Source organism: Asterias rubens, chromosome 17, assembly GCF_902459465.1.
Source record: "Asterias rubens chromosome 17, eAstRub1.3, whole genome shotgun sequence".
NCBI lineage: Eukaryota > Metazoa > Echinodermata > Asteroidea > Forcipulatida > Asteriidae > Asterias > Asterias rubens.
In genome coordinates, this window is record NC_047078.1 from 6,756,985 (window position 1) to 6,778,438 (window position 21,454).

The window sequence follows — 21,454 nt, forward strand, 5'->3', positions numbered from 1 at the left end:
AACCCACACCAAAGGCTCACCGTGGTGTGGGGTTGCTCATAAAGGAAACAGAATGAAAGAAAACAAATTAAAATGGGGTTGTAATACTAAAATCAAATCCACACAAAAGCATTGACAAAAATAAAAACAAAAAACTGAGCAGGGGCAGGCTTTTTACAAAATAAAGCCGGGGTCAATACGAATGTCTTGGTTCACGACCAAACATTAGAAAATATGGGGACATGTTAGTAGAAGCATGCTTGTGAATATTACCGCAATATTGCGAAACTACATTAGCACAAAGTAGTAACCAGCAAAATCACCTATGGTTGAAATAAAAGAGTTATTTGGTCTTAGCACATCAACTACAGCAGCGATTCTAACGGCAACTGCACGTCTTAGCAGCAAGGCAGCTCAAAGTCAGAATGCATCAAATAATAAACAAACCTAAAATATTAAATATAATTGTAAACAACAAACAAACTAAATAAACTAAATAATAACCTCTAATAAAACGAGCAATCATAATTCAACCAAAGTGAATAAAAACCTATCAACTTAGAAATGCAAAATAAAGAAAACCAAAAGAACAAAGTTCAATGACCCAAAGAACTAATTGTGAATGTCCACTACACTCTTAGTAAAAACGACCTCGAAGACACTACACTATTACCCACACTAGGGACAGATTCTACCACTGACCACAGGATGTCATTATATTACATATTCCAAGAAACTTCCACTATTACAGTGCACAGTGTTGCCTTAGTAACCATTCACACACAGTGTATGTACACTCTGAACAAATAACCATGAATGAAATTCTATACTATGACTAAGAACAAATTAACTGTTATCAAATCAATGACTCTCAAAATAATCAACTTCAATCAAGAACATGAAAATGAAGCAAAGCAGGATATTAACTTAATCTTATGAAACCATTTTCCAAAACAATATTCACTGAACTCTCCCCTCCTAAAATCATGGCGTCCCGACATGGCACCCATAATTTTACACAACAAATTATGCAGGCAAAAGGCACGATTGAAGCAACGCTAAACTCTGCTTTTTAATTGCAAAGTGTTCTTCAATCAATTAGCTTCTGATTGACCCAGCTGACTGTACCCAAAGCGATCTGGTGGTCGTCGATTTCTGATGGGTCTGCTACGTCTCACTGGAGATCTGACTACTTCAGTTGTGGATTCATCTGATGACACAGGACTTTCGGTTGTAGTTGGTTTTGTCTCGGGGAAGGAAACAACGACTACATCATCTTCTTTATCAGGGCCTTTAACCTCATCTTGGGCGGTTTTCTGACTCTACACTCTCTGCAGATTCCATGGGTTCATCAGACTTTGACAATACTTCAATTGGCTTAAACTCAGGAGAATCTGGATTCAACTGGCCAATGAGATCACCATCTTCATTATTGGAACTCGAGCTCACAATAGACTTCCTTGGAACTGGTATCGGCCGTGTCTTCCTTTGAATTACGACGACTGATGAATCTGTCTCAGAATCGTGACTCGAACATAATAAAGGAAACTTGTACTGCGCCATGTCTGTCACAGGTGACACTCCTGGGGTAGGAGCCCTTACAACTGAAGGAACTAATTAAACAAAATAAACAGAAGGAGAAGCAGCTAGTGTGAAGAGGTGGGTCTTGAGTTGGTTCTTGAAAGTGTTGAAGGAAGTTTCCTTTCTGAGTTTGATGGGGAGTGAGTTCCATAAGGAAGGACCAGACCATACATATAATCATGAAACTTTTCGGTGACACACCATTTCAGAGCCAAAAACTCTAACTTGTGCGCTGGATAGTTAACTTCACTCTTTGACAAACCATGGCTTGCGTAGGCAATGACCATAAGCTTGCCCTCTTGCTCTTGGTACAATGCGGCACCCAAACCAGTCAAACTTGCATCAGTGTGAAGTACAAAAGGAGCACTGTAATCAACAAATCCCAGAACAGGGGCAGAAGTCAACTTCCCAATGATGGTCTCAAAAGCTTCTTGGCACTTCTTTGTCCATGAATCACCAAAAGGTTCATTGGCACTTCGAAAGAGAACTCGAGATTTCCTCTTTCCAATCTTGCGCCTCTTTGTGATATCATATGCAGCCGTCAGTTGGTTCAGCGGGCGGGCTATGGACGAGTAATCTTGGACAAATCTCCTGTAATATCCAGAAAACCCAAGAAAAAACTTCAGTGTCAGGGACTGTAACAAGGTTTTCTTACTAGTCCCTTCCCCCAGCCACGGAGCGGCGTCCCTGGCCGCATTTTGACAGCATGGCCAAGACGCTGATGTCGGCCACCACCTCCAACATCTTCCTCAACGTTGGTCTGATGTCTTTTGCTCAGGCGGACTTTACAACGAGGTGTTATGCGCTAGCATAATTGGTGAGGTTTGAGTCTCTGTTCTGCCAAGCTTCCGACCGCTGAAGATGTTTTTTCCAATCTCTTTTTGTTGAAGAAAATTAAGCTCAACATTCCGACTCATTTTTCAACTCTCAGTTGCATGCAATCCCAACATACAAGTAGTTCAATTCCTCAAAATACACGGCATACCAGGGCCAACATGGATTTGAAGTTTGAGTTGTTCTTAATAATAATAATAATTTTAAAAAAATTAAAAAAGACAACAAATAGAAATATAGAATACAAAAAGAAATTATACAATGAATAGTATAAGTCAAAACATGTTACGAGCTAAGTGTATGAGGATTTAAATAAATGAGTTTTCAGCAAGTTTTTAAAGTTTTTTTAACAATGGAAGAGCTAAATCATCTGATGTTATAATTGAATTGGTTGTCGAATGGGAAGCCAGTGAAGTTCCGTAGTATAGGGGTAATATGATCATGTTTTTTAGATATAGTGATAAGGTTTTCCCGAATGGTATTTACAGTTCTTAAGTAATAATATGTTGATTGATAGATCCTGCTGACTTGGTTATCCATGGATAGTGTGTTATCAAAAATAATTTCCAGAATTCCGCGCACATGGTGAGGTATGAATAGAGGAACTGTCAACGTGGATGTTATGATCAATGATTTTATGGCGATGATGTCTGGAATTTATCATGAGAAATTCTGTTTTGTGATGAGGGTTCTACAGGTTTTGTCTGAAAGCCTGAAGTATGGGGTTCTTTGCCATTAGACAAATTCATTGCTGGTGGTTGCAGTTTGTGGTATTTGGGAACTGTACTTGGATCAAAGGAAGTTTTAACTCCTGCCCCAATAGTAAATTCATTTTGAGGACGCACAAAATGCATTTTCTACTTTTGTGGGAGCCCTATGCAGTTTTCCCATCAAACTTTACGTTCTTCCGTTGAGTGGACTTGGAAAAACCCTTAACTGCTTGCTCAACTGTAATGCCACTTCAGTAAACCTTTCTGCTTTTGACACAACTGTCTCATTGCGAAGAAGTTCTTCGGAAGAACAGACAACAAGACGACCCTCTTCACTGTGCCCCAACGTCATCAACTGCACCCTTTCCATAATAATAAAATAATAAGAATAATGAAAACTTATAAAGCGCCCAAATCCACAAAGGTGCTCATGGTGATAAAAATACAAACAATAACATACAATAAAAAATTAAAAAACGTAAGCCCAAGTTGAGAAGAAATCTAGAACATGTGGTATAGATTAGAATACAATACAAATGCAATATTTAAGAAAACATCAAAAGGTAAAATAAAATAACAAAAACAAACTATTGACTCAAAATGCCTGTTTGAACAGATGTGTTTGAAGTTTTTTTTTTAATTTGTGTTGAAGAAACAGATGATTTAACTAGTGCAGGCAATTTGTTCCATAGACGAGGGGCAGCACGTGAGAAAAATCGGTCTCTCCATGAATGTTTGGATAGATGGGCTCAATAAAGAAGCTAGAATTGTTAGATCGAAGTTTGCGAGGAGGATTGTATGAGCTGAGAAGATCATCAATATAATGCACTCTCTAAATGTGAAAGAGTGAATAAACACTCTTCACATTTCGAGTGGTCCCTCAAATGGCTCTTTAAAAAGAGTGGTGGTTGTATCTTTCTGGCATTGCCAGTAGTGACACCTTTTCTTATTTATCAAGGGTTAGTTTTGATGCCCTAACATAATTTGCATCACCGTGTTTTGGATTGCCATGTCAGTATTAAAACTGGGGAATATTTCCAATATATTCTACTCTCGCTGTGTTAAGTTTGCAAATAAATTGTTACTGTCTGAACCATGTGATGCACCTCTGTAAATCGCTGTCTCTCTTGATGTGGAGTACATTTTCTTAATTATAACAATAATATCATTACCTGACTGTGGTTCGAAAGGTTGTTTGGGTTAAAGTACGGCTGGTCAGTGGGTTTCTTGGCAGTTTTATTGTCAGTTTTGTTGAGACTGTCGACGGAAGATGTATCTAAATTTTGGTCTTACCTACTAGGGATAATAAACAGTGCAGAACCCTTAAGAATCATTGACATTTTTGTAGAAATAAAAGTACTTAACTAACATTTACTTCACCTATGTCCTTTTTGGTCTTTGGGTGCCAGATAGTTGCCTGCAATGCCGCGTCATCGGTCGATGGGTGCCTTGGGTTGGGTTTTTAAGCCTTCATTAATTTCTTAATTTGCTTTCTCCTTATCTTTCGACAACTCCTTATCTTTCTTCTCTGTCCAAAATTTCATAGAGCTGCTTAAAATACTCAGGACTCTAATGGTAATTGTCAAAGACCAGTTTTCTCACTTGGTGTATCTCAACATGTCGGAGTTGTGAGATAACTATGAACGAAAAAAAAACACCCTTGTCACATGAAGTTGTGTGCTTTCAGATGCTTGATTGCGACACCTCAAATCTTAAACTTGAGGTCTCGAAATCAAATTCGTGGAAAATTACTTCTATCTTCAGAGGGAGCCGCTTCTCACAATGTTTTATACTACCAACCTCTCCCCATTGCTCGTTACCAATTGAGGTTTTTTCGCTCATAACCATTTTGAGTAATCCAATAGTGTCCACTGCCTTTAAGCATAAAGTACTGCTGAACAATTTTCTGCTAAGCAGAAATGAGCAGGATACCAGCCACAAACTGTACCTGTGACTTGAAAGTTTGGCTGGTAACCTTACTCTGGGATGCAACATTTTTCGTCCTCGACAACTTTTTTTCTGCTGATGCTGTTCTACGAAATTTGGCTCTGATCTTTACTGGCCGCCTCACCTGTGTGTTGGGAGGGCCGTAGGCTGTCAGTTCTTCCCCCTTTTGTTTGAGTTGTTGACACTCCTGTGTGATTTTCTCGTTAGATTCGTTCATAAAGTCTGTTTCAAACTTTGTTAGGGAATAGCCATTGATGATTCATGTTGCTTCAGTCGCCCAGGATACTTCATTGGGGTTGGGGGGGGGGGGGAGTCTCCGTTAGTCAGAACCTACCTCAAGCCTACTTTAAATGAGTCCAATAAATTGCCGGGAGAGTCCCCAAGCATCCACGTGTACCTTTTGTAACAAACAACACGGTATCGTCTTAGCAAAGCACATTTTCAATGAGGCATTTAACTGTTTGAGACATCTTGCCTTGTGAAACACAGCATTTTTCTGTGTAATTTCTTTGAAAAAATCTGTGTCTAGAGCATTGAAGAACAACCTCTTCCCAGACCACTGCCCTGCCGCTCATGTTACATAATTGCTAACATCACTATACGGTACAATGTATACCCTACCATTAAAACACTGCACAGAGATGGGCTTTCTGCACAAACTAGTATGCGAAATGTGGTGCAGCTGTTGTTTCTTACCACAAAATTAGGTATTGTACACATAATAATAGATTTACTTGTCAGGATGTTTGATATTATTCCTATGGTCAATCTTTATATGTACACAATACAACTTGTTCAATCTTGAAGGTTATAATTTGCCAAAGTGTAAAAACTCTGGTCAAATTGTATACTTTACTGTTCTACTTTGTAGTTAAACATATGTAGATAAGACATGACTATGTATGCATGGTGGATATATTACTAAGTACTGTTAAAGCTAAAGACACTGGACACTATTGGCAATTGTCAAAGACCATTCTCACAGTTGGTGTGTCTCAACATATGCATAAAATAACAAACCTATGAAAATTTGAGCTCAGGTGGTCATCGAAGTTGCAGGATAGAAGTTTTTAATTTGGCTGGAACCAAAAGTACAGTACATGTATATGAGCTTTCATCTAATTGCTGGAATCAATCTTAATTTCCAAAGCAATGTGTGATGGTGTCATAATACAAATCTCTGTGATGATATTTAATACTTTGTGAAATAAAATCTGGGAACAATGTTTTATTTAAAGGCAGTGGACACTATTGGTAATTGTCAAAGACTATCCTTCACAGTTGGTGTATCTCAACATATGCATAAAAATAACTAACCTGTGAAAATTTGAGCTCAATTGGTCATCGAAGTTGCGAGATAGTTGAAAGAAAAAACACCCTTGTCACAGGAAGTTGTGTGCATTCAGATGCTTGATTTCGTGACCTCAAGTTCTAAACTTGAGGTCTCGAAATCAAATTTGTGGAAAATTACTTCTTTCTCGAAAACTATGGCACTTCACTCAGAGGGAGCCGTTTCTCATATTGTTTCATACCATCAACCTCTCCCCATTACTCGTCACCAAGAAAGGTTTTATGCTAATAATTATTTTGAGTAATTACCAATAGTGTCCACTACCTTTAAAGCAGTTAAGTGTATACATATGTACTCTGTATTTTATTTTATTTTCCATGGTTATAAATTGAAAACACTTTGTCTTAAGGATAATAATAGAAATGTGTACTCATTTGTAAGAAGATGATTTTATATTTATCTTTGAATTGGATTGGGATGTAAGGGTTAGTATTATGTTAAAGCCAATGTCAGTGCAAATTTGAAATGTATTGTGCAACAAATAAATAAAATTAATGAAGACAATGCAAAGTAATGAAATAGCCCTGTCAGTTTCAGTTTGTTTGTGTTTTCCCCGTATGGCGTATCATTTTTCATTGCACCCACAAAGGTATTTTTCTCACAGTTCCTTTTACATTGATCATTGTTAGTTTCGAGTTAATTTCGAGAGATACAAATTGCTGCAGGTAAAACAAAAATATTTCTGTCAAACAAAAATATTTCAAGTTCAAACAAGGACCATTAAGGGACTATAAGGCTGATTTTGCCAAGGTCATCATAAAGCTGGTTTAGTTATAAGCAGAAAATATTGCTTGCCAAATTTCTTTGCTAAGCAAAAACTTAGTGGAGTACCAATCACAACAATGATTACTTCATGTAATTTTGGCTGGTAACCTACATGTATTTCTGTTATGGAATACTTTACTGTGCTTAAAGACACAGTCTTCTCACTTGGTGTATCTCAACGTGCATAAAATAACAAACCTGTGAAAATTTGAGCCCAATTGGTCGTCGGAGTTGCAAAATAACTATGAAAGAAAGAAAAACATCCTTATCACACAAAATTGTGTGCATTCAGATGCTTGATTTCGAGACCTCAAATTCTAAATCTGAGGTCTCAAAATCAAGAAAGGTTTTATGATAATAAGTTTTTTGAGCAATTACCATTCAATAAGTGTCCACTGCCTTTAACCAGTTTGTTGTGCTTGTACGGGCTCTGTGAAATAACGACCTGGTACCAAACACATTAGAGACTATAATTATGCATATAGTGGCCGCAAGCATTTTGTACAAAAACTGTCCAAAGCAGCCGTAAATGAACATTTTGACCAACTTGTGCTCCAACAGTGGTTTCAAAGAATAGGTTTGGGTCTGAGTCGACTCATAGAGCTATTGGTCTGACTTGATATTTCCAATGCTTGCCATGTTAACAAAGAATATTATATACACTATCTTGCATGCACCTGAAAATTGTGGTGCAAAAATTCAACAACAGGCGAGCAGGGTCTTGACATTATCTGCACCCATTACTTTGCAGATTTTGTTAACATAATATGTCTGTTCTGCATGAATTGCACATTTTTTCCCAAAAAATTTCGGAAAAGAAGATTGACCAAAGTTAGGCTACACATTATCAAAAAAGGTACTCTGTATATTTTACTATTATGTAGAACTTGGTGAAACAAAATTAGTGGAATTTTTACTCTATCGCTGGTGGAGCTGTACTTCCCCTATTATTAGCAAAAATGTTCGGTCACTGCGCCCTTTTTTATTGCAATCCTATAGACCTTTCTTTTGCAACGTCACAGCCCGAGTTTTTGCCAACCCAGATTGGAAAACTATGGAAAGCCATAAGTGCAAATCAAGAAAAGATCGCGTATTTTGGTAACAGTGTTACCAAATTTGTTGATTTTGTTTAAAACAAAACAATTAATTATGAGAGGTTTTTTGTTTAATTGAAAGTTTGCAGAAAATGTTGAATTTTGTTAAAACATCTGTTTTTACAATTTAGTGTTTTACTAACATTCGGCCGACCATGCCAACCAAGGGGGTTTGTTTATCAACAAAAGAAAGGTCTATTACGATAAAAAAAAACCAAGGTCACACAAGGGCGTTTCCCCTTACGTATACTTCAATCATGCTTCAATGACCTCTACCCCAAAAAGTTTACACAGGTTATTTTATGCATGCTGTGATACTACTATAGCATGACCATTAAAGAATATTATGAATACTGAAATGGAGTCTTTGACTATTACTACTAACAGTGTTCTGCTTTGAAGGTCAATGCTCAGCATTAAAGTGCTACCATCACTGGAATTAATTATACCAAAAGTTTACCGCCATGCAATAAATGAAAAGCCATGCCAAAATAATCGGCCGAAATCTCAGACTTGAAATCAAGTCTAGTACACACACAGGTGTACCACACCCACCCACACAACAAGTGCGGTCGTCGAACCCAGATGTTGGGATACGTGATCGATCCCTCAAGGTAATAACGTTTGTTAACCCACCTATAATGTGATCATGAGAACGTGTGTAGTCCACCTGCTGTTGCTGAATCAGAAAGTTGTTGATGCTCGGACGTGAATACACCTTGAAACTTTTCCACAACAGCTTCTGGCGTTTTCTTGCTGTAAATCCAGCGATATAGCGATCTTCAAAACAAGTAGGCTTCAGTAGCATTCCAGGTAAGTTTTATGATCAAATAAAGGCGCGGATTGAAATCAAATGAAGAAAATAGAGGGTCATTATATTCAAGAATCAAGCTATCAAAAACACTAACAAATACCATACGTGCTGCAAAGTTGGCCTATTTACTTATTTCCGGGTGTTTAACCACCACACAACACAAGCAATCTGAAACACATACATAGGCGCCGCGTACGTCGTGTAACTTCATTTTAAAACTACTGAACTAGTGTTAAAGTACATTCATAAATACCTCAGACAGTTTCGCTATTCCTATATTAGTGGAGAGCGCGTCACGTGGGTGTGTATAAAAACCTTTGTTTATGACCGGTAAAAAGTGTTAATTCACAGCATTCCCTTATAAGGAGTTGTTTACCCGAGGGCGAGGGAGGGCTTTACAATTTCATAGCTGGAGCTGGAGGGGTGTTGTGTTGAAGAAAATCATGTAACAATTATAATTTTTGCATTTATTTTACTTTTTGACCAAAAAGTTATGATGTTTTGACCGAAAAGGTATTTATGAATGGGAATCAAAGTGTGTTGAATCAGTTTTCAACTAGTGGTTTAAACCCGCCGAGGCCTGGTTCTTGATAATTTACCTCGACTTCGTCTCGGTAAAATTATCAAGAACCAGGCCTCGTTGGGATTAAACCACTAGTTGAAAACCTCTTCAGTATTTAATTCACCACACATTGATTCCCTTATTTAATTTAAGACATTGTAATGTTTGTTAGTGTAAGTTTGTATCATGACGAGCAAAATGGGCTGTCGGTGGATTCCAGAAAAACAGCAAAAAACCATTTCAACAGCTGGAAGCAATTTTTTAAATCAGGAGCCACAAATATTGTGTCGCTTCCCACTTGCAAAATGGCATTTGAAGTGTGCTTTCTGCTAATCCGCAATCCCAGAACTTGATATGATAGTTGGTTTGGTTTATTAAAGCGAGGGTATACTTTTGGTAATCGTCAAAGACCAATGATGATTGATGTAATCCATTTTGCAATCCAGCTGTACAGGTAGAACCCATAGTTGCCTACAGATGGTGAGACGCCCACAAAGTCTCAGGGATCTCATTGTCCGAGCAGAAGTCTCTCCCATTAATGATAATGTTAATCCCCCTCTACCACAGGGAACTTTTAGGTGTTCCAACATCTCCAATACTAATAGACAACACATCAGGGAATCGGACTCCTTCATCATCAACACCGATTTTACCACCCAAAAGACAAGGGGTCACCTGCACCACCACTCATCTCATTTATCTCATATCTTGCATTGTCTGTGGTGTTCAATATACATGTATAGGCTAGGTGAAACAAGAACTATACTCGGGAGGCGTTTCTATGGCCACAGATCTACAGTCAAGAGCCAAAAGCTGGATACACCTGTAGGACATCACTTCAATCTTCATAATCACTCAGTTTCTGACATGACATGACAGGGCATAGAGGCACTAGGCAACCACAGAGAGACTGTTAGGGAGAAACTCTGGATTAGACGCCTTCAGACCATTCAACCCCATGGTCTGAAAATCCAAGATATCCCCCTTTCAATTCAGCATGCGCTTCATTCACTAATTAGCTACCTTTTTCACCACCTCTTCCCACCCTTGATATTGTCCTTTGTGTTTCCATCTTCTTGTGGTCAAGCCAGTCCCTTCCCTTAACCCCCCCCCCCTTTGTCCCCCATTTCATTGTTTACACCTTGCTTTTTCTGTATGCTTTCTAACCCCATTCATGTATTTCCACTTCACTGCTTATGTTTCACTTAGTTACCTGTTCATGTTTGTTGCATTGACATTTAGCCTTCCAGAAACACTCCGTAGGGTCGAAACGTCAGGCCATTAACTATTTTTTGCAGTTATATCCTCGATCCATTTGGTTGGTAAGTTGTTTGCAACAGCTAATTCTATTTTCTCATCCATTATAAATGTTCCCAACCTGTGAAAATTTGGCTAAATTGATCATCAAAGTTTTTATAAAAAGACTGTAAAACATGTTTGTTTCATGGTTCACTTTTGATATGGCAAGTTGTATTCAATAACTAATATACCTTAAAGGATTTGGGTACTTTTTGCCACACAAAACACAATGTCCACAGGTTTACACTAAACCTACACAGTTTGAAGATAATGATAGTAGAAAGCATACCCTGAGGTGCTGTAGTTTTTGAGAAATTAGTAAAACAATGTCATGAAAATACCTTTTTACATGCTAAAATAATTTTCGTCTCATGATCACTGAGACGAAAATTGTTTTCATGGCTATTGTTTTACTCATTTCTCAAAAACTACAGCACCTCAGCAAGTAATATTTTCAGAGAAGCTTTCTACTATCATTATCTTCAAACTGTGTAAGTTTAGTGTAAATCTGTGGACAGTGTGTTTTGTGTTAGAAAAAAAACTATAGCCCCTCTAATCATACTCTATGTCCCCTTTTTGTAATTATTTGCAGGTAGGGATTTCCAAGATGACGTATTTCAGCAGTGACACTCCAACTATAGTTTTGAAGAGTATTTTTGCCAAATATGACAAGGACGGAAGTGGGTGCCTCAGCCAAGATGAACTGAAGGACATGGCACGGCAAGACTTTGGCATGACTAAGGCCCAGGCCGAAGCCTTCATCCTACTCACAGACAAAGATGGCAACCAGAAGATCAGCTTTGAAGAGTTCATCGAGTGGATTCGAAGCGGAGATCGTTTCTCCGCAATCGATGACAAGTCCAAATTTTACCGTCTGCAGAAAGCTATCACCTTGTTCAAGGAGTTAGACAAGGATGGGAGTGGTGTCTTGGAGAAGTCTGAAGTCAATTCTTTGCTTCTTTCCCAAGGGGGGAAACCAGAACATTTTGACTCTCATCTTAAGGCATTGGATAAGAGTGGAGATGGAACTGTGTCCTTTCCAGAGTTTCTTGATTATCTTAACTGGATTCCTAGAGATTAATTACAAGATTTTTTTATTCTCAGGCTTGACAGCTGCGCTTGGTGCATACTATGCACATTTCCACGGTTTAAAGGCACTGGAAACCTTTGGTAATATTGTCAAAGACCAGTCTTCTCACTTGGTTTAACTCAAAATGCATAAAATAACAAACCTGTGAGAATTTGAACTTAATTGGTCGTTGAAGTTGCGAGAGAATGGCAGAAAAATACCCTCGTCACAGAAGATGTGTGCTTTCATAATAATGTTTGAATTCAAGACCTCAGCTGAGGTCTTGAATTCAATTCAAGTATGTAAGTGAGAAACTACATCTTTCTAAAAAACTATGTTTACCTCAGAGGGGGCCATTTCTCATAATGTTTGATACTATCAACAGCTCTCTGTTGCTCATTGCCATAAGTTTTTATGCTAGCGATCGTTTTGATTAACTACCAATAGTGTCCAGTGGCTTTAACCTCAGCGTCCATTGCAATAACCTTTTTAGAAGTGAGTTCAATCAAATCTATTCGCATACATTCTATGCGCGTTGCTCATAATTTTTCAAACAAACCCACCATTGTTGGCATCATTTCATTTCTAAAAATAAAAAATTCTCATATTATTTTTGTAACTTTTCAAGCATTACTGCATTTTAAATTGTAAATATTAAGGAGCAAATGTGAACAATAGCCCGACAGACAATAAACAAGGTGTTTGACCAGAATCAAAGTTAGAGTCAGACTGAATGCTTGACGAAGAAGAACTCTGATGGGCCAATCAAATGTTTGGTTGCGAGAACGAAAATAAAATGATAGAAATGCACGCCCTTGATTTGTTGAATAGCTCCACGCAGAATGTGCTCGTGCTCATTCAACCAATCAAAGGCGTGCATTTTTATCGTAATCGTTTTCGTTCTGGTTATCAGCACCTGTGTGACTTGGCCTTTATTACTCGGTGATTTTAGCAACAAAGGAAGATTGCTCCATTTATAAGCCTTTTTGAGGTTTGGCGGACACAACGCTACAACACTATAAGGTTTGGGTAAAGTTGTGCGTATGACCATATAAATAGAATGTGTGTTATTCAGTGAAGTGCGCATTAATTTAGGATATGCGGCATTGACACCTAAACCTATTGACCACCAACATGGTGAGCGTGGAATCAGTGGCCGCGTGTGATGTGCGCGTATCACGTCCGCCATACCTCAAAAAGGCTTATAGGGGAACATAAGTGCGAATGAAACTTCTGTCCAAGCAGTTAGTTTCTACAGCTGTCAAAGAGAGAGAGAGAGCATGTTCAGGCAAAGACACACTAAAGCTGGTTGTACTCGATATGGGCTACAGTATAAAAAAAACATTTTGAAAGTACTTGTTATAAAATGAATGTACAAAAAAACTACATGTAGTTGGAAAGATGTTTTAAAAGTAGAATATTGTGATCCACAAAATATGCCTTGAGAGTGTTTAGTTTTCTTTTTACTTTGTGAACTTTCAAGGGCATGGCATATTGTAGTCGAAAATTTGGTTCAACAAAATGGTGGTACTAAGTTAAAGGAAAACAACACATTTTTAAGCATAATTAATTTGTGTGGCTCATAATTTTCTACTTTTAAAACATCTTTCAAACCACATTATTTTATTTCATAACAAAATGCTGTTGATAGACCATGCTGATTTTTATCAATTTTTATACAGTAAGATCATTTTAGGGTTTAAATATAACATTTTTATAAAATGACACCCAAAGTAGGAAAATCATGTCATAAACTAAAATAATATTTTTTAACGATGTTTTGTAATGCTCTGTATGCAAGTATGATGAGTTTATAATTTTGTATTAATAAATAATGGAGATGATTGACAATCATTGGTTGTGTGAAAATACAACAGACACAAATCCTGGATTGACTTTTCGTTATCTTTCAAGTTTGCATCTTGATTATTATGCCGCGATTTGTTTTCGCAGCCTTTATAGAACCTAGGTAAGGAACTGTTTCGGTAATTTGTCAAAATTAAACATAAAGTTTTCAAAAATACCGGTGGATTGTCTGTATATATATATACCTCTTGTAATATTTTAATGCTAAACACTTAAAGGCAGTGGCATTATTGGTTAATACTCAAAATAATTATTAACTAGCACAAAACCTTATTTTGGTAACAAAAAATGGGGAGAGGTTGATTATAACATTTTGAGAAACAGCTCCTTCTGGTATGCTCTGAAGTAACGTATTTTTCAAGTAAGAAGGAATTTTACAGAATTTGATTTAGAGACCTCAGAATTAGATTTGGAGGTCTCGAAATCAAGCATCCGAAAGCACACAACTTGAACTTTGTGTGACCATGGTGTGACAGTCGCTTTTGTGTCCAAGCAACGAAGGCCTTGACAAAAGGCTATAGGGCCAAGCTGTCCCGAGCCAAATCTGGAGACGAAACCGTGGTTTCGAAAAGGGCCGTGAAGCAGTATGAAGTGCGCCCTCAGTATGTGACACAACGCGAATGCCATAATACGTGTACACAAATATAAAGGAATGGAGGAAATTAGGGGTTGGTTGTTGAAGTTTTCTTCCAGTCCAGAGAAGAGAAGATGTTCACCACCGCAGGAAAGCCTCCAGCTTTAGTTGAAGGTAAAGTAAACTTCGTTGTTGTGAAAAAGGGTGTTTTTCTACCGCATTAGACCATGGTCATGGAGGTAACACATACGTCAGAACGTTGAACCTTTTGAGTTTTGTATGTTTGTGTCAATGTGCGAAACAACGCCACGCCCCCGATTTTTGACGGTGATTTTTGCACCGTTCTTTGGCCTATGTTTGCTATGATCTTGGGGATAACTTTCCGATCTTGGCCTTGGTGCCCCTTCTAAAGTGTCCCACATACTTTCATACAAAACTGTACAATCGTCAATGGAAGTGCCCTTTGCATAATGAAAATTGCTTTGGCCTCTCAAAGATTAAATTCCATCTTGACTGTACTTGCTTTAAATTTGGCCGACAGAGAAAGTCCAAGGCAAGAGTATTAAAGACAGAGGACACTATTGGTAAATGTCAAAGACCAGTCTTCCTACTTGGTGTATCTCAACATATGCATAAAGTAACAAACCTGTGAAAATTTGAGCTCAATCGGTCGTAGAAGTTGCAAGATAATAATGAAAGAAAAAACAACCTTGTCACAAGAAGTTGTGTGCTTTCTGATGCTTGATTTCGAGACCTCAAGTTCTAAACTTGAGGTCTCGAAATCAGATTCGTGGAAAATTATTTCTTTCTCGAAAACTACGTCATTTCAGAGGGAGCTGTTTCTCACAATGTTTTATACTATAAACATCTCCCCATTACTCAGAATCAAGAAAGGTTTTATGGTGATAATTATTTTGAGTAATTACCAATAGTGTCCACTGCCTTTAACTATAAATATAATGAATAGTAAACTTGCGGGAGTAAATCTCTTTTGAAGGAGTGGTGGCTCCGAAAAGAACCGGTTTGGTCTCGACGTTTCGAACAGTATACTCTGCTCGTCTTCAGGAGAAAGTCCAGTGGACCACATCACTAACTAATATAAGTGTTTTTATTTTTTTATTTTGTTCACACAGATAACACAAGGCAGCTGTGGAGCACCACTACATGAACTCTAATGGCTGTTTGCACATGTTTAGACCTCTGTGGTTAATACAGATACATGCATGCACCTTCAGTCATACTGTAAATGTTTGCAATGACACTTCATAAGCAGAATGGGAATTACATCTTTGTCATGTGAAGAACCCACCTTGCAGTCACACAAGTACTTTTACAATAAAGATTTGGAGAGAAGCTGCAAGTCAGTGACACCTCTTCTTCCTAGAGCAGCGTCAGGTGGTGTTAGGGCAGAGATAACTCTTAGTGACGACTCAGCCACTATTGTTTCACTGGTTTAAGTGTCCGATATGATGAACCTACATTCTACATGTAGCTCAGTGATCTTCGGACATAATAATGGAAATGAAGGGTCGATCTTTAACCACCAGTTTGCATTATCGTAAGATAAATGCAAATTATAGTAAATGAAACTGTTGATATTTTTGTGAGGAACATCAACTATGAAGAGAGCACAGTTTAGAACCCTACTTTATGTAGTTGTCTTTATGTACCTGATGACATTCTGTGTCGTTCTTCCCATTGCCTGCTGGAATCTTCCATTCTCTCGTTATTACTTTCATCACAAGAGAACAGAATCACTTGAACGAGCAGTCGCAAAGGATGTTGCTAAGGGTCAAGCTGCAGATACTTACTTTTCACAACTGAACCAGATTGAGTCTTTAGCATTTCATGCCGAGGCTTTACAGAGCTCTTCTCCCAAGTATGCGATAGGTATTATCACCGTCAAACGTCAATCTTCTGAGTTTGAGACATACCATCCACGATATCTTTCACGGGTTGTTGCAGAATTTGACAGATTATTGAAAATATCTAATCGAAAAGACATCATTCTGTTTATATGCAACGCTCAAACAGATCCAAACGACCATCAGGAGGCACAAAATCTTACCAAATACGTGACTTCAGTGGGGAAGATAAAAAACGTCCGAAAAGAACTTACCCCTTATTCCAAAATCCGCGAGCAGGAAAAGAAGGATTATGTGTTCTGCATGAATGAAATCCGGAAGTTCAATGCAGAATATTCAATCTTAGTTCAAGACGATGCCGTTCCTTATCCTCAATTCATCTCCAGGATCGATCGCCTTATGGAAACTCATATTGAAAACAAAATTACTAGGGGTCAGATTCAGCCGAACTACGAAAAATGGGTGGCTGTTAAATTTTATTTTCCTGAAAAGTGGCAAGGGTTCGGAAACGAAAGACCTCTAATAATAGAGTTTATTGCTGGTGCTTTATTTGGTGGAGGAGTTTTATATGGGCTGTGTAGACTATTTTGCAACTCTTACATTAGTTTTTCTCAGAGTACTGTAATATTTATTGTATTTTGCACGTATTGTGGTCTTGCAATGTTTATAGTTGGCAGGCCGTACCTAATGATGTTACGTAGGTTTTCAGTCGACTTGCATGGAGTCCGTGGGGCCCCAGAGTGCTGCATACCGGCGGTACTGTACAAGTCGAATGCACTGCCAGATATTCAACAACATCTCAAGATGATAACATGCACAGTAAAGAATCCCCTGGATGTTGCAATAAGTAGATTTTTTCAATCTAGGAATGAGAAGCAGTATTTAGTAATGCCAAACCTCTTCAACCACATTGGGTTGTTCTCATCACTTCATCCTCAAGCTAAAAGTCCGCATGAATTTATGGGCTAAAACCATAGAGTTCTATATAAGAACTAGAGGGCGCACTGACCTATATACGCGACCCGGCATGCGCGCAGGTGGCCATTTTCTTAATTGACAAAACTGGCATCGTACAGCGTGTTTGTGCGGCCATTTTGTAAGTTGACGAAACAGCATTGCGTAACGTTCAATAAACACGAACTCCAACGTGTGTTTCATATTAAAAGCACGTACAGAATGACGCGCGCATGTCTCCTTGCGATCCCAGCGCATTTGTGCAAGAAGCATCATCAGTGCGCCCTCTAGTTCTTATATATAACTCTGGCTAAAACTAACTACAACACAGTTATTATAAATAACTAAATCTTTGCAACTAGTGTGACTAGTGTCAAAGTCGCGCCTATTGAATGCTTAGTCGAAGGGCGACTACCGTTTTTCAACTTCTCGGTTACAACTTTTTGTAATATTTATTGTAAGCATTCTATCATTGATCAAGTACATTTGTTTCATTCAGTTACAGTATGCCAACCTCCTGGAAATAGTTTTTTAAAGAAATAATTCAAGTGCACTTATAATTTTTATATAAAGACCGTGTTAAAACTAATGGAAGATTAGCCATCCAAAACTATTAATGAAATACCAATTTCCATTTGGAGGATTGGGATACTGTGGGTGAAGGGAGGGGGGGGAGGGTAAACAACAGCCATAATATTACTCAAAATATTTTTTAGCATAAAACCTTACTTATTAGTAAAGAGTTATGGGGTGAGGTTGATTGTATAAAACAATGTGACACTAACGGCTCCCTCTGAAGTGACGTAGTTTTAGAGAAAAAAGTAATTTTCCATGAATTTGATTTTGAGACCTCAGAATTAGATTTTGAGGTCTCGAAATCAAGCAAATGAAATCATTTTTCTTTTATTATTGTCTTGCAACTTCAACGACTGATTTAGCTCAAATTTTTACAGGTTTGTTATTATATGCATATATGTTGAGATACACCAAGTGAGAAGACTGGTTTTTGACAATTACCAATAGTGTCCAGTGTCTTTAAAGAGTGCATAATTGATAATTAATTATGGCTATGGGAATGTATTGTGTAAATGTACAGTCTTAATCAAATTAATTTGTATTGCCAAAGTTTAGTTGGATTAAAGACTATTAAGTTTATCGAATAAAAGGCTGCAGTATGTTTTTGTTGTTGATGTTCTGTACATATTTATGCATGTTCGTTGATTGTATATAAACAAAGGCCTGGAATCTTTGAGAGGTCAAGCCCATTTTCATTTTATAAATGGCACCATTTCCATTTGGAAAGCACCAAGGCCAAGACCAGGGCCCAGTTTCATAGAGCTGCTAAGCACACAAATTTGCCTAGCATGAAATTTCTTCCCTGATAAAACAGAATTATCAACCAAATCATTTCCATTTGTTGGATATTGCTTGTTACTGGTATTCAGCTGTTAATTGCTTGTCCTGAAAATCACGTGGAAATTTTGGTTGGTAATCCTGTTTTTATCAAGGAAGAAATTTCATGCTCAGGAAATTTTGTGTGCTTAGCAGCTCTATGAAATTGGGCCCAGCTCTCCCCCATGAAATCGGCCGAGACTCTCAAGCTTTCCCAGGTCAAAATTCCAGTTGAACCTAGTTAACTGGGGTCAACTGGTTCAACTGGATAGTGATCAAACTCGTCCATTTTCCATATTAACCAACTGGTTTGGACTAGGTTTAACTGTGTTCAACTAGGTTGAAATTATACACCAGTTGGTCTCTGTCCATTTTCCATATAAAACCAACTGGTTTTAACTGTGTTTAACTAGTTTATCAACTGGTTTGAACTAGTTCCAGTTAAACCCAGTTTAACTAGGTTCAACTGGAATTTCGACCTTGGTTCTAGCCGCCCAGCAGAGGTCGTTACATAGACCTTATTGCAGATAGCAAAAATCCGACGTCCCGCAAAGGATTGTGGGAAATATTTTGCACCTCCAGTTATACGGTCGTCACGTAACGTGTTCTACAAAGTTTTTTTGTAAACAATAAGTTTGTAAACATTGACATTGTTTGTGGTGGACGGTCATGCTTCTGTGGCGGAAGACAGTTTCACCCACGAATGGGTGTACCTCCATGCTTTATTTAGCCAAGTCAGATGTGTAATATTAATATAAAAAACTACGACAAGAACGAGGGACTGTACATGTATTATTAGCTATGTTAGAGGTAGCGCGATATTGACATTTCCTATTCCTACCCTACACAAAAAAGAGGTTTTTCAAATTAATGTTGCTTCCACCTTACATACTGTCTGAGCTTCAAATCACTCCTGTAGGTCAATAAAACTCTCTTCTTTTATAATCCTTTTGAAAAGGGGCAAAAGTTTACCGCATTTTTTCACACATCAAAAAGATTCAGAGCATGGTCACCGACGCGACTCCGCGAGCGCAGCCATTTTGGAACTTTTTTGATAAATAATTTGGGTCACCGTTTTCAATTAATACCGCCCTCTCTAGACTTCTAATTGAAAAAATACCGCCATCTATTGACAGAGAGAGGTTTAGAAAGACCGTGGTGCTTTTTTCTCCGTCTGAATCGGTAAGAAAATAAGATTTTTATGTACTTTTTTACAATTTTGGGTCAAAATTTGATGAAACTTCATATTTCTAAGGAATGTACACATTCAGCGAATGCGGGGTATGCTGTCAAACCTATATCAGTAAATTCCTTGTTCCTTTCTGAGTAAGAAAAGTTGGATTTTGTTTTCGCGCGACGTTGCGCATAAATTTTATGGAAGTTTTATTTGAACCTAGTAGTTGGTAAAAATGTCATTTTGGAACCTCTGGAGTTGATATGCTAATATTAAGGTCAGAAGGTGAAGGTTCGCAAGGGCTGATGTGTTTCAAAATAAAACTTGTTAAAACGTCCATTAAAGTGACCAACAAATGAATTTCAGTTAATCAGCAAGTTTAAAAAATGTTTTTTCCAATTTAGAAAAAATCAACTATTTACTATTTTAGGCCTTTCATCATGCCCCCCCCCCCCATCATGCCCCACCTTTTTTTTTTTTTTCTCTCACCTTGAGGGGTTGAGCCCATAGGATTGTATACATGGTCTACATAATTTGAACTATTTCTTAGAAAAAAATTATGGTGTGTCCTCAGTCCCTGTTTCTTTTATCTTAAACCGATTTCTGTTGGATAGAAAATTGTCTCAATGCAAGAATCTCCAAGGACAGAAACCAGTGAAGAGGACGTAGGAAATGAATACTCTCCAAGGTCAGTCCCCGGAAGCAGTCTACACATATAAGCTGCTGGAAGATCTTCAAAAAGGAGATCTCATTGTTGAAACAACTACACTGGCTCCCTATCTCTCAACGAATCATCTTCAAGCTGATGCTCATTGTTCACAAAGCTCTTAATGGCAAGGCTCCTCACTATATTTCTGAACTGCTTCAAGTTTACACTCCATCAAGGAATCTTCGATCAAGTTCTATGCTTCTCCTCATTGAACCCAAGTCTCGACACTCATGGGGTGACAGGTCTTTTTCTTCAGCCACGCCATGCATCTGGAACTCTCTACCACTTAATCTTCGATCTTGTCTTTGTACCGCAAAATTCAAGTCTATTCTCAAAACTTATCTTATGTCACAGGTTTTCAATGACTAATTTTGTTGTGTCTGTTTTTCTTTGTGTTGTGTTTTGTTTTTGTTTTGTTTTTGGTTTTACTGCGCCTTGAACACCCAGCAGGGTGGATATGTGCGCATTACAAGTCTTATTATTATTATTATTATTATAAAGTATAATGCAAGGGGAGGCTATGGGTGCTGATAGCATCAGGAGGGAATATCTAGAGGCATTCCATTCACTAAAGTAGTTGCTTTTCCACCCTGGGTACAGTAGCGAAAAAAACAAACAGAAACAAAAATAAAGTAGTTATTCAAAAGAGAACTTTCAGTGGTTTGAACCCACAAAATGGATGCACCTTTGAAACTTTTGATTGAATTTTTTTATTCTATGCATCAAGAGCCTTAATCCAATGTAAATTTTGACTAAATGTAACTAAAAAATGAGTAGTATGGGTGGTTTTAACTTGTAAACACTTTGACCCAGTTCGCGACTAGGAAGAGTACCACTCGTATGGCGTCTTTTGGAAGGCATAACTCATTAAGGAAAGTACCTATGACAGTGGCGTTTGCTTCATTGAATTTCTCC

The 21,454-nt window shown here is 37.9% G+C and overlaps 2 protein-coding genes across 2 annotated transcripts; both read left to right on the plus strand.

The window, feature by feature from the left end:
• Positions 1–8,910: 8,910 nt before the first annotated feature.
• LOC117301493 (calmodulin-like protein 11) lies at positions 8,911–12,312 on the plus strand. Its single transcript, XM_033785515.1, has 2 exons — positions 8,911–9,074; positions 11,529–12,312. Exon 2 carries the CDS (start codon positions 11,544–11,546, stop codon positions 12,015–12,017), a length of 474 nt encoding a protein of 157 aa, XP_033641406.1. The 5' UTR covers positions 8,911–9,074; positions 11,529–11,543; the 3' UTR covers positions 12,018–12,312.
• Positions 12,313–14,497: 2,185 nt separating this feature from the next.
• On the plus strand, positions 14,498–18,089 carry LOC117301832 (transmembrane protein 246-like). Its single transcript, XM_033785828.1, has 2 exons — positions 14,498–14,619; positions 15,579–18,089. Exon 2 carries the CDS (start codon positions 16,065–16,067, stop codon positions 17,277–17,279), a length of 1,215 nt encoding a protein of 404 aa, XP_033641719.1. The 5' UTR covers positions 14,498–14,619; positions 15,579–16,064; the 3' UTR covers positions 17,280–18,089.
• The last annotated feature ends 3,365 nt before the right edge of the window (positions 18,090–21,454 follow it).

Coding starts and splice junctions, on each gene's coding strand:
- LOC117301493 (XM_033785515.1), top strand. CDS start 11,544: ATGACGTATTTCAGCAGTGACACTCCAACTATAGTTTTGAAGAGTATT.
- LOC117301832 (XM_033785828.1), top strand. CDS start 16,065: ATGAAGAGAGCACAGTTTAGAACCCTACTTTATGTAGTTGTCTTTATG.